General features: G+C 34.6%; 2 protein-coding genes across 7 annotated transcripts in view; one reads left to right on the top strand and one right to left on the bottom strand.

Annotated features, from left to right (window-relative positions):
- Positions 1-13,377, top strand: part of LOC126914646 (centrosomal protein of 290 kDa-like) — a 170,263-nt gene that overhangs the window by 2,313 nt on the left and 154,573 nt on the right. For 4 of the 6 annotated variants that reach the window (XR_007709765.1, XR_007709764.1, XM_050718821.1 and 1 more), the window contains exons 7-23: positions 152-390; positions 474-606; positions 684-874; positions 942-1,083; positions 1,187-1,427; positions 1,674-1,839; positions 2,284-3,630; positions 4,025-4,322; positions 4,685-5,904; positions 6,541-6,739; positions 6,830-7,044; positions 7,695-7,842; positions 7,927-8,319; positions 8,391-8,557; positions 9,010-9,208; positions 9,295-9,552; positions 9,669-9,753. Coding sequence is in view for 4 of the 6 variants with exons in the window: in XM_050718821.1 (XP_050574778.1) it covers positions 152-390; positions 474-606; positions 684-874; positions 942-1,083; positions 1,187-1,427; positions 1,674-1,839; positions 2,284-3,630; positions 4,025-4,322; positions 4,685-5,904; positions 6,541-6,739; positions 6,830-7,044; positions 7,695-7,842; positions 7,927-8,319; positions 8,391-8,557; positions 9,010-9,208; positions 9,295-9,552; positions 9,669-9,743 (5,631 nt within the window). In the remaining 2 variants the exon portion in view is untranslated. Of the gene's footprint in view, positions 1-151; positions 391-473; positions 607-683; positions 875-941; positions 1,084-1,186; positions 1,428-1,673; positions 1,840-2,283; positions 3,631-4,024; positions 4,323-4,684; positions 5,905-6,540; positions 6,740-6,829; positions 7,045-7,694; positions 7,843-7,926; positions 8,320-8,390; positions 8,558-9,009; positions 9,209-9,294; positions 9,553-9,668; positions 9,867-13,377 lie in introns of those variants that run through there. The other 2 variants (XM_050718823.1, XM_050718820.1) reach the window with 1 other exon arrangement.
- Positions 10,528-13,122, bottom strand: LOC126914803 (eclosion hormone). The gene is made up of 3 exons (XM_050719228.1): positions 13,008-13,122; positions 11,170-11,268; positions 10,528-11,017 (listed from the first exon to the last, which is right to left on the bottom strand). Exons 2-3 carry the CDS (start codon positions 11,264-11,266, stop codon positions 10,851-10,853), a joined length of 264 nt encoding a protein of 87 aa, XP_050575185.1. The 5' UTR covers positions 11,267-11,268; positions 13,008-13,122; the 3' UTR covers positions 10,528-10,850.

A 13,377-nucleotide genomic window follows, 5' to 3' on the forward strand; every position in this document is an offset into this window, starting at 1 on the left:
GTCAAACATATTTTTTTATATTATAATTATTTACGTTTACTCGTAATTTGAATAAATGGAAGATTGCATCTGTCAATGCCTATGGGAATTAAAGGATTGAAATAAGATTATGAAGCTTTTCACGTGTTTTAATTCGTTCAAAATTTGTTAGACAATATTAGATGAAAAAGACGATGAAATTCTGCGATTAAGAGAACATTTGTCTCAGTCTTTCATGCAATCCGTAGCCTCTGTCAAAGAGCAAAATAAATCCGAAATCGTCCACTTGAACGAGCAGATAGATCACCGTGATAAAATTATACTCGAGTTAAAAACAAAATTATCTGAAGCCACCGTTGAAATCAACGAAAGTGCAACTTTCATAGAAAAATTAAAAACAGATGCTCAAAAGTATGTACATAATCGTTTTTAAGGAAATAAAGGTTTTGAATATAATCGATCTGTGGTTAAAATTTCATTGATATTTCCTTCAGGATAAAAAAGATCGACAAAAAGAAGGAGCAGAGGGATTTGTTAAAAAAATTACAAGATGCGAACGAGCAGATATCTAATTTGCAAATTAAATTAAACGAAGCGGAAGAAGATGCGGAGTCAAAAAGTGGCAAAGTCAGTTCATTAAATATATTTTATTTAACAAACACTTATATTAGTCTCAGGTCTTTTAAACATTTCATGTTATTCAGTTGTGCGAAGTATTAGGAACGTTGAGGAAATATGAGGACGAGAATCAAGCTTTAACAGACGCATTGAACGAAATAAAAAATCTAAAAAGTGAACTGGAGAGCAAGAGGGGGCGTATAACAGATTTAATTAATGTGGTGAACAAATTAGAGATGTTAAACTCGTATCAGGAAATGGAAATTATAACCCTTAGGTAATTGTAAGACCACTGCACCTTTTGAAAGCTTTCATTGCACATATGTTAATAATATGGACTGTAGAGAAAAATTAGGTATACCAGAAGACGAATCGGTTTCCATCGAACACGCTTTAGCGAAACGTAGAGAGCAAGAAAAGAAATTGACGGAACTTCTGCATCAAAATAAATTGCTCGTCGAGGAAAATTTAGAATTAAATTCAGACGTAAGAAACAAATACTCAATGACGATATTTGTCGATTGAATTAAAATTCCTTTTCGATTGTGAATCGAACAATTTTTTTCCTTGGTTTACCTTAATATTTTAGATAAGGGTATTAAAATATAAATTATGTAAAAAGTCATCGAAAGAATTAGATGTTTCGGGTGCTATTGTAAATGATACTGGCGAATTTTTCCATTCGACCAAACTGGCGGAATCTACACCTACGTGGCATGCGAAATTAAATGTTTCTGAGCTACAAGAAAATATCCAGTTAGTTATAGAGGAGAACGAAGCCCTTAGAACAGGAATGCATGAAATTTTGGACAGTATCCGAAACCAAGACGGTGAATTTTCGCTACTTTTAATGGTACTTTAATGATGCACAAATTTTTCCTTCTTTCCACGACAAAATTGTTTCTTCATTCTCTATTTCAAATTTCTGTCTTTCGTAACACACATAAACTATTGAAGACACGTATACTAATCATGTTTGTAAATTGCGTTTGCCGTATTATTAAAAAGTGTTCTTTATTAGCTTTGCTTTTTTATATGTATAAGTTAGATAGATGATTAATCGTTTAATATCGTAGGAAAAAGTAGTGTGGAGATACAGTCTAATACTTTAGAAAGGTTGTTAGAGGCGTTAGATGTGAGACATTTAGCAGGCTGGTATCATCCTGCGATGAGGTTGCAGGAGAATTTGAATGTTGTGCAGGGCAGCAATGCTGAATTGAGAGGCCAACTTAAACAATTGAGGTAAATTTATAATGCTTGTAATGAAGATTCGAAATTTTCTGGCTTGGTTTTTCAATGGAATTTAATTCAAGTTTTAGGGATAAAATTATTTAAATTGATTATATATATAAGGATTGATTTCTGTAACTTTTTAATTATATTCTCTTCTTTCTGTTAGAAATATGAGAAATGTGTTTAATTGAAATGGTATTATTTTCCTCCTATTGCAGTCATAAGGCAATTTTTTAATGGACCATTGAATGTGTATTAAACTATAATTTACATATCAAAGCCACCAGACATTTTTTAGATTAATTTTATCCCTCAAACTTCAAACTTAGAATCTTTTATTTTTGACCGTCCTCTACATTTATAAATATTCTTCTAAATCCTTGCCGTATATTTCGCTAATATATGAATCAACGAAATAAACAAATTGCTATTACGAAGTATAAATAATTATAGAAAAGAACTGCAAAGAAAGGATAACATGCTGCGCAAGTTAGTTTTGAATGTACATGGCGATATCGATAAAGTGTACACCGAAGACTCAGACAGCGAAAAAATAACTACGTATCTTACCGAAATGAAGAAATTACAAGAAGCCTATAAAAACGAGACAGAAGAATGGGAGAAACAAAAGACCTCTTTAACAGAACAAAACGATGAGCTTAAAAACGAAATTGAACAGTTGAAACATAAGCTCGATGTTTACGAGCAGAGTGCAAAAATATTGGAAGATGGCGAAGATGAGATTCGAAAAGCTTTCGTGATTAAGACCAAAGAGTATGCAGAAGCTTCCAGTGAAGTTTTAATTGCAAACAGGAAGAACTTTGCTCTTCAAAAATTGTTGAATAAGGAAACAACGAAAGCTTACCAGGCCCAAAAAGAAGCAATTAGAAATGAAAGTTATTTAAACAAAGCATTGGCTGACTCTACCAAACACAACAAAATCCTCGAACGCGAGTTATCGATATTGCAGAGCAACTTATTCAACTCTGTTAGTTCAGCCATTTACAATGAATTAAGAGAGAAACACGAAGAATTAAGCATACGTTTTCGTAATGTGATGGAAAATAATTTAGTACTAGGAAATGACAATGAGATAGAGATATTAAAGAAAGAATTGGAATTGATAACACAAGAAAAAGATCAAGTTGTAGAGTATTTGCAAAAAGAAATTCATAGCAAAAGCGATCAGGATTTAAATTTGACGGAAAAATTGAGAGAAGCTGAGGCTGGAGAACTTTTAGAAAAGCAACGAGCTGATCACGTGGCTAGTTTGCATGAAATTTTACAGACTCAATTATCAAAATGCGAGGGAAATCTTAAAGAAGTGGCCGTTGCTAAGTCTGAATTGCAAGAAGAATTAATTATTCTGCATAAAAGATTATCCAAAGATTTGCACTTTGAGAGGACTCAACAAGTAGATGATAATAAAGTGCAAGAATTAAAAGACAACAATGCAATTCTTCAGATAGAAATTGAAAATTTGAAGAAACAACTGCAGATTGCTCAAGAGGAAGCTAAGCAGCAATATTCATTGAATTCGTTAAAAACGTTGGAATTGGATAATCTCAGGCATCACATATTAAATTTGCAAGCTGTTAGTGAGGACAAAGCGACAATTTCGAGACTGGACTTTGAGTTGACGAATAAAAATTTGTTAGAGATGGAGTTGAATACGCGGAAAATTAGATTGGAGAATGAGGTGTCGTATTTGCAGGAAGAACTTGATAAATCAAGGTCAACTTGCGAAGGATTGCGCACTTATGTGCAGGATTGTCGAAAACAATGCGATAATCGTTGCAGGTGAAATTGTTTTCCGTAAACTTCCGATCTCTTCTGACGACATGAATGAATTTTGCATTATGAAATTAAGTAAACATTTCAAAATTTTTAATATATAAATTGGAAATTGTTTAAAATTTAAATTATAAATTAGTAAATTAGAATTACACTAAAAATAAATCTTCGAATTCGTTAATACATACATAGATTACAAGTTAAACTTAGATACTGGAGTTATAGAATTAATTATAATCTTAAATATATAGGTAAGTTAGAAATTGGAATTTTTAACGAAGTATATATTTTGAAATATAAGATTGTCGCTGGAGAAGATTTTAGATTTTATTAGAGAGATATTATTTTCTATTATATTTCATGATATACAGGTATTCAATTAATAAGAATTTTTTTGCAGAATGTATGTAGAAGTGATAGGGTTTCTGCAAAATCAGTACGCAGGCTCTACTTCGATTAGCGCTTTAGATAGAGTAATTTCGTTATCGATGAAACTCAAAGACGAACGTCAGAATATCGATTCGGATATGAAAAAAGCGAAAGAGTGCCATGAGAATGCTAAGCAGCAACAGGAAACATTAACTAATCGCTTACAAATCGTTGAAAGTTTGAAAGATATACTAGAACAGCAGATTGGAAGCAACAGTGTCCAAGATATTATGCAGCGATTTTCAGAATATTCGCAATATACTCTGAACGTATGTGTTTTTATCAAATTGTTTAGCAAAATGTTTTTTCTGTTAATGACCACGTATTCTTTTTAATATTTTTCTGTCTCCATATTTCCTTATTTCTGTATTCGATGTGTACTTTATTTTGTATATACTTCAAACAAATTTTCTTTAATCCATTCTAAAAACTTGATTGATTCGATTAATTAATTTAAACATAAGTAAAGTTATAAGAATTCGCAAACTTTTTAATTTATTAATCATTGAAAATAGTTGCATTCGGTCGTACTTCGTCCTTCGTTATTTTTCTTCGTTGATTTTTATTTTGGACTTGTTTCAAGTCAGATGGTTTGCTTTAAATTTACAATTAACAATTAATAATTGATCAGGACTTTAAGTGCAAACGAAAGATAACACAACTAGAATACGAGATCCAAATGGCCAACAACAAATTCATGGAATACGAATCGGTCATAACCGAAATGGAGCACGAGATGATACAGATCCAAAGAGTATGGAGCAAAGGCCAAGATCAGCGATCCAAAACCAATACGAATGACACAACGAGCCCAATGTTATCAGAAAACAAGCATGCGTCGATTCAAGCAATCGTAGAGACAAAACCAAGAGAAATGCAAACAGATCCCTACACTTGTTGCTTGGACAAGAAACAAACGAGCGATATTGAAGTTCAGACCACTTTTTCCAAAGAAAGCGATCCAGAAGATGAAAAGTTTAAGGAGAAAGTAAAAGAAACGGCGAAAGAGCCAACGAAAGAAACGTCGAAAGAAATGGAAGTCAAAGAAAAAAAAGAAGAAGCGATTCATTCTAAAGAAGATACACGATATAAAGAAACGATAAAAACGACGAAGGAAATGATAGGAGAGAAAGTAGACGTAGAACACGGAGAAAAAGCAGAGAAAGATGCGATAGAAAGAAAAGGAAGTGATCAGGAAATGTCGTTACTTCGAGAACAATTGGATCAAGCTCTGAAGCTCAGCTCCGAACGTTCCTCCGCTTTAATCAAGTACGAATTACAGATAGCAGAGTGTCAGGCGAAGGTGGACTCGTTGAACGAGATAATAAAAAGCAAAGACCTGGCACTGGCGCAGAAAGAGAAAATAATTGAAGAATACAAGCTTTCGCCTCGTGTACAACACCCTACCACTGACTGTAGTGAGAAGCTTGCTTTGAAGTCGACGATAAACAGCTTGCAGAAGCTTGTCAGTCAAAAGGAGGAGACCATAGGCAGATATCAAAACCTGTTGAAAGAAGACAGAGACGAGCACAGTAAGGCTGCAGCTCGTCTACAAGAAGAAATCAGAAGTTTGCAGAGTCGTATTCTATCTATGCAAAGCGATACTCAAAGGGTTCAACAGAGGCAAGATGATAGGAGAGACGAGCCAGAGAAATTGATTGAAAAAGTACAAGAAGCTGAGTCGAAAATTGATGATATAAGAAATATCGTTATGCAGACGGAAGAGGTTGCTAGGTTGAAAGAGAAGGTTTCTACTTTGGAGGCAGATTTGAGTATAACTAAGGAACTGAGCGATCGTTGGCATCGGTTGGCCGAGGAAAGGCTGAATCATGTGGATCGTACGAGGGAAAGGTATCGTTGTAGGTAGAAAGGATATAGTGAGGTCGGAAAATTAGCAGACAGTTAAAAGTCTACGCGTTTTGATTCCACTATTAGCTGAGAAACCAATTAGAATTTGATTGAAATCGCTTTTTTGGGGAGATTATTGGACTGCGGATTTTTGGAAAGATGAAACCTATATAAGAATTATGACGGATCGTTTTTAGTGAAAAAAGGATTCAGATTCGTTGGAAAGTTTGCGGTACTGAGATTATATCCACAAAAACATGTAAAATTCAACAGCATTTGTACTGATAACTAAAAATTAGGGTAACTAAAATTGTGCGGATGTACCTAGTTTGTGTGTGTTCATGCATTGTTTCGGCCATTCTTGACCCAATCGTATCTTTCTATCTTTACAAAGCTTCTTACTTTTGTGGAAGATACACAAAAAATTATTGTTAATATTCAATTTTGTACTAAAGTTTCTCTTGGAACATTGAACGTCTTTTTGTTCGTCAAAACGGGAATGAGAATGAAACATAAAAATTCAAAGACTATAATCAAAGTTGAAGCTTTAATTTACGACCACACTATATCTATCGTTTCTATTTAATATGTCGTTAGTTGAAAAAGACAATCAGATGTTGAACTATCGCTTTTTGTTAGACTAGAAGAACAGCATAAAAGCGAGTTAGAGAGCTACCTCGGAGAATTGGCAAAATGGCAATCAGAAGCAGACACGTTACGAAAACAATTATGTGAAAATCGTATGATGGTCACGAAAGGAAATATGTCTTTGATGAAAGAGATGCAAGAGAAAGATGATAAGATAAATCAGCTTAGTTTCGCGTGTCAGGAGCTGCAGGTACCATAGATTCTTCACGGTCTTTGGAAATTTATATTAAATGTTATTTTATTACGTACATTTGATTACTTTCTTTTTTTCTCGACGAAGAACGAAGTTGAATTAATGGGATCTGCTACTCGATCACGGCAAGCGATAACTCATGGCGAGTCAGAGTTGAAGATACACGAAATTACACAGAGTCACGATAATTTACAGCAACAGGATCATACGGATACAGTGAGGAAACAGTTGCAGTCGTTGTTGGAAAAGGAGAAAATGTATAAGAACGAAATTTCTGATTTGAAGCAACAACTTAGTCGCAGGTACTTTTGTGATAGGCGAAAAGTGAGAAAACAGAACGTATAATGTATCAATGTAGTAAATTCGGTTCCCAATGGATACAGAAATATTTTTCATGATTTGTATTAAAAGATATGGATCATAGATAGAAGGACCTTTTTAAAATAAAATTTAGATAAAACGTTCGTTTTTGAAAGCCCTTAGGTAACGCTAAGAAAATTAATAAATAGACTGCAGTCGTTTAAGCAAATTCATATCTTTGCGAGTAGATCTGAAGGAGTAGATCCATCGTAATATTTTTTTATAAAGTCGCTTCAAATCTCCATTCTTTGGATATTTTTATCTGGAAATTAATATTTTATCTGGAACTGATAGGATTGAATATTAAATGCACAATATGTGCGTTCTGTGAATCCTTGGGCATTTAAATTTTCCATGAATACATAAAAATTTACAGTCTACTAATAAATGAATTTTTGGACCAATCTACTAATTATTAATGAAAATAGAATCCTCTATATAACACAAAATTTATTTGTTTTAATTTTGATACGATTTGTTTTCTTATTTTTTCTTTTTTATTTGTATTATCGAACGAAAATCACAAGAGACGGGAGAAACCCTTTAACCATAATCGTCCTTGAATTACCCTCTCTAATCACCTTCGTCATAGATATATGGCCGTAAAGGCACAAGAAAAGAAAACGTCGCAGCGCGAAATTCTGCTTGAACGTAAAGTAAAGTCCTTAGAAGAAGAACTCGAAAAAGCTCGAGTGCAACTAGACAGAGAATATTTAGCTCAGGAAGCGAAGAAAGCCAAGGTACACTTCAATAATTTTGCATCTAACTGGTATAAATGTACCACACTAGTAATATGTACAAAAATTTCAAAATATATCGCGTAGACAGCGGAAGAGCTATCGTTGTGGGAAAAGCAGAAGAAGTGGCAACAAACTGCCGAAAAGTTGAAAGAGAAGCTCAAAGAAAAGACGGAGGAACACTCAAAATTACTCACGAATTACGAGAAACTTCGATCGGTGGTTTCGTGTATGGAAAGGGAAAAATGGTATTTAAAAAACAAATTGAAATCAGAAGGTCACACAGCAGCTGGAAATCTATCAGCTCGACCAATAACTGTTCGACAAAATATAATGGGAGATCTTCAGAAAGAGTGCGAAACTTTACGCGAACGTGTCAAAGAATTGTCCGACAGGTTGGAAAACGAAAATAACGAGAAGCTTTTGCACAAAATCGAAGAGCAAAAGGCACGTATTGCTGCTTTAGAGACAATTTCTCAGGTCTGTTCCTTTGTTTGCAGTTTTCTGGTTCGTTGTTGAGTTGTTTCTTTATGTTTATCGATGTTTTATAGGGTAACAGCTATGTTGTTAGTCAGTTAGAGAAATTGGAAATGACTAAAGATATTTTGGAGAAAATGAACTTAGCGTTGGAAGCCGAGAACTTCGAGCTTCGACTCGAATTGGAAAAGGCAAACGCGGACACGCCTAGGTTGAGGGAGAAGGTTGAACACTTAGAAAAGTAGGTTTAGTAATGCGTTTTTAATTAAATATTTTATTATCATATCTCGTAAGTTAAGGTTTATGAATCTGGATCGGACATTTTTAATTAATTGGAATATTTACCGGATTATTTTTTTCAACAATTCCACTGCTTTGCACATTCCAATATTTAAAATATAATATTGTCTATTTTATATCCTACAAAAAATGTATTTTTAATGGATCAATAACAAATTAGGGAACGATGATAAATTATTAGATTTTCTATTAGACACTGCGGCATTTTCTAGTCGAAGCGCTGTTGTTTACGATGATTAAAACAAACAATATTTCGTTGTACAGTTTAAGCTTCATTATTCATATATTTCAAGATAAAATTAAATAAAAATTCTATTTTTAAGGTATAATTATAAGTCAGGCAATGATATTAAAAAAAGCTGATTTATTCTCCAACTTATCATCCATATATAGATACATAGAGCTACTGAAAGTAGAAAAATCGTCAGATTCGACTCCAAGATCGTCGGAAAAAGATTTACAAGACCACAGTACTAAACAATCCATCTTGAAGATGGAAAAAACGATCTTTACGTTGAAAAGAATCATCGAGAAGCTTCAAGTAGAAAACAGACGTCTCAGGCTTGGCTCAAAAACGAATCATATTCATCAGGCAGGGGAACAATTCTTTAATTTCATATCTTTATTCCATGTTTACGTCTAATTTCATCACTAACGATTTATCGATTTCGCGTGTAGGGCAAATTGTTAAATAGTAAAAGCGAAACTGCGTTGAAAAATAATTACGAGGAAGCGCAGAAGCGAATCGTGGCGTTAGAAACAGATTTACAATTGGCCGAGCGAAGGGTAGCAGCGTTCGAAAAAGTGCAAAAGGAGGAGGATAACGGGGAGATAAAGACATTGAGGGAGCAATTGTACCACAAGTCTGAACTCCTAGACAAAGTGAAACATTTATTATCGAGAGCAGCCATGAACGAGAAATCTCTTCGACAACGTGTAAATATACATTTTATACGCATAAGAGAAAGGAAAAATTAATTCGAGATGAAAAGAAAATAAATACAAAGAAAAAAAAATAATATAATATGAAGAAACTTACGAATAATTTTCAGGTACAACAACTAGAATCAAAACAGACATTGTCTACGATACCAGAGTGCCATGTAATTCCTCCTATTCCGGAGTAAGCAACGTCTGGTGAGTAAATTGTACTTGTAATAATTCGTTTTATTTATCGAAGATTGTGCGAACAGCAGTTAAAATATTAAAAATCGTCACGTACCGTCATGTTTCTTTTGTTTGTGACAGAACATGATTTTAAAAGTACATATTTTCTAGCTTGTCGATGGTGTTAAATTTTGAAACATTTCTTTACATTTTTTGTTGTTGTTGAGATATTAAAAGCGCTTTTAAGAAATCTTTTTCGATGATGCTAGATGTCGGGAATTTTATTTTCTTAAATATGATGTAGAAAGCAAATGTTTTTCTTTCACTTGATATTTATTACTATTAGTAATACTTCACGTTTAATACTTTGAACGGCGATAGAAACCCATTACCAGCCAAAAATTTGGAATTACAACCGTATTCCGTAGAAGCCAAGAATTGAGAACATTATGAACGTTATGTAAAAAAACTTCTGCACAGAAATCTATTGAAATTAAACGAGAATTAGTATCGATATCTTGATCAATTTCAAATTAATGATGATTAATAAACTAAGCAGAAAATTCACTATGAATGTAATTGATCGTGACAAATGATCCCAAATTTTTGGTCGATGTTATTAGCTAATACATGTAATATAATATATAATACTCACAAATAAGGCGTGAAATCAAATTCTCTCAATTTCTCGCACATACTTATACGTTTCCCTGAGTTTTGATTAAAAATTGATTACAAAAGTAAAAATTCATGGTACCCTGTACTCAAGAGAAAAATATACTATGATCTTATATACATACTATCTAACCCTTTGTCAAACTAGACTCGACATTCAGTTTCATTCGATTCTTTTCAATTGTAACGTATAAAACAATTCAGCATAGAAATATATTAACATAAACACATTATTCGTTATAAGAATACAATCTGTCTTTGAGAATAGCTTGTTAAATAAGAACTAAACGTCGAATACTGCTTAGACTCTAAAAGATTAAAACCTCTGCTTGCGAATTTACACATAATTCACATGTTTTATGTAACACATATTTTATATATTATATATATAACACGTATTTTTGGCACATATTACGTATAATGCACGTTGACATGAATAAGCATTACGAGTTTTAATAGTCGCTATCGAGAGCTTGGAGGAACGGTTGAATCGAACCTTCATCCTCGCAGTCGGGGATGAGCTTTCCTTTGTATTTGACGCAAGAATCGGCGCACTTCTGTCCAAGGAAGTACGGGCCGAACATTTTCTTGCACTGGGCGCAATTTCTGATGCACACTCCTAAGAAATCAATTCGAAGCACAGCGATTAAAACGGTTCATTTTTAGAGATAGAGCTCGAAAGAAATTAATTCAAAATGTGGTCAACTTTCAGACATGGAATTGGCGCGTGTCATTGCGCAGAGTTCATTATTATTTTTTAATTAAACTCACCTATGGCTCGGTCGAAAGGAACACTCCCTGCAACGAGCATGAAGGCTATAGCGTAGGACACGAAGAGCACCAGCAAAATGCGAGTTGAAGCGTTCATGACTGAAACAAATATCAGATTCAAATGTGTTAATTTATCCTGAGCAACAATTATATTAACCATTTCGAGACAGATTTTCCCTTTATCGAGGAATACAGCAGTATAATGATATAGTACATTTAATTTTGAAAAAATGTTACTCGTAATTTTGGAAATCTACGACAGATATCAAGTATCAAAAACTCTACGAATTTTTCAGACAAGTATTAGATAAATATTTTAAGTTATTTCCGCCGATCATCGTGTCTTCGATCGAACGAGCCTGCAACAAGAATTTGTAATCTTTAAGATGGGATACGTAATTGCACTCATAATAGTATCCCATATTGCAATAGGTGTAATTGTTATCAGTGTCAGAAATATCATAACAAGGGAATAATTTTCTTACAAATTACCCATTAGTCCCGTAACTTCATCTAAACGACTAAATCGAATTGGAGAATTCTTAGTCTCCAAAGAGATACTATTTATCCACAAAACTAGCCAATTCCCCCTTTCTACCTCGAAGAACGTAACAACTTTCACTCAGACGCGAGACACCACTATGCCATTGTTAATTGCGTCTGACAATGTTCAACAGAAAAGAAGACAAAGAAACCAACAGGATCTACGATAGAAACGATAGCGACTCTCGATATCGCGTGCAGTTCATCAGCTTTTACTCTTACACGGCACAGCGAACCAAAACGAAAAAAAAGAAAAAAAAAGAAAAGAAAAAAAGAAACACCTACATCCAATAGAACATGAGTCCTAGTGAAGGTAGATCTAACAGGATACAATTATAAAGCATAGAGTCTCGACAATCCCAGCCTTTGGCAGGATGCACAATTCAAAGCCACTTGAATAATGATCGATTATAATGGTCATGTACACTTTCCTCGATTAATTATCCGTTTCGTTCGATCAGTCGATAAAAAAGGATAAAGAAACGTGCTAACATAAAAGAGACGGGGAATGACATTCATGAACTTTCAGGGATAAACGCGCGAAGTTGTCGAAGTCGTCGAGGCAACTCGAGCTTAAACGATTAAAATCAACCCGATAAAAACAGACGTTGCAACCAAGCGTTGCTGGTAATAAAAAAATAAAAAAGAAACAGAAAAACGAATCACACGCGTATCTCGTTAATATGTCCAAATTATTCTTTCTGTTTCGCGAACGCAGATACTTATCGCCTGCGGGCGGTCTTCATGTCTCTTCGATATAAATTGTTCGAGCGTATCCGCTACGTCGGTGGCCACTTTTTTTGTATCCTTTCTTTTTTCCTCTCTCTCTCTCTTTTTTTCACCCGTTTTTTCTCCGTTTCGTATATATATCGTCATTTACAACCGGAATCTACCGCGATACTTCCGCGTTCTCCTTAACGGCCACATTGTGAACACATAAAGATAATAAATATGGATGGAAGGTGTCTCTTATCTCTTCGTCTCGCAATCGTCTCCTCTCTTTCTCTCTCTCTTTTCCCCCCGTCTCTCTCCAGGAAGCACTTGAAAGATTCAAGACCAAGGATCGATCGATCGTTGTGCCGCGGTTAACGCACGATCGATCGTGGAAACGGCGATCGCTCGCGGATCAATGGACCAGGATGTGCTTCGAGTTCGGTGAACATGAACAATACCGGGAATTGAGACCGAGGGCTAAGTTTGGCTTCGATGGTTCAATGGAAAGTTAGGTTGTAAAGGATATTGTAAGTCATATGACTGGTACGAAATGCGTTTTCACTCTATTGGATCGTATTTACCTGGTTGCTGGCGCTTGGATCGAGCTGAGGCTGCTGGAATTGATAAAACCAGACGAATGACACTGAGCACTGTACGATGACGGCCTTATATATCCGTTGAGGCCAGATTCATCCCTCGGACGAGGGAAACCCCGCTGCCTATCTTACCTTAATTCGATTTCTTCGATTTCCTGCACTCTCGGAATCGTCCGACCACAGATATTTCGATCGATTGTTAGCCAGATTGCTTAAAGAGGAACTCGCTGTATCCGGATTCTCTCGCGAACCCGGACTCGTAGATCAACTATCGTAAGTAATCACTTCCAAGTGTTTAAATCTAAATTCCAAATCCTACATCTGAATTTTTAAAAATACTTCAATCATCGTTGAC

Source organism: Bombus affinis, chromosome 3, assembly GCF_024516045.1.
Source record: "Bombus affinis isolate iyBomAffi1 chromosome 3, iyBomAffi1.2, whole genome shotgun sequence".
Lineage (NCBI taxonomy): Eukaryota > Metazoa > Arthropoda > Insecta > Hymenoptera > Apidae > Bombus > Bombus affinis.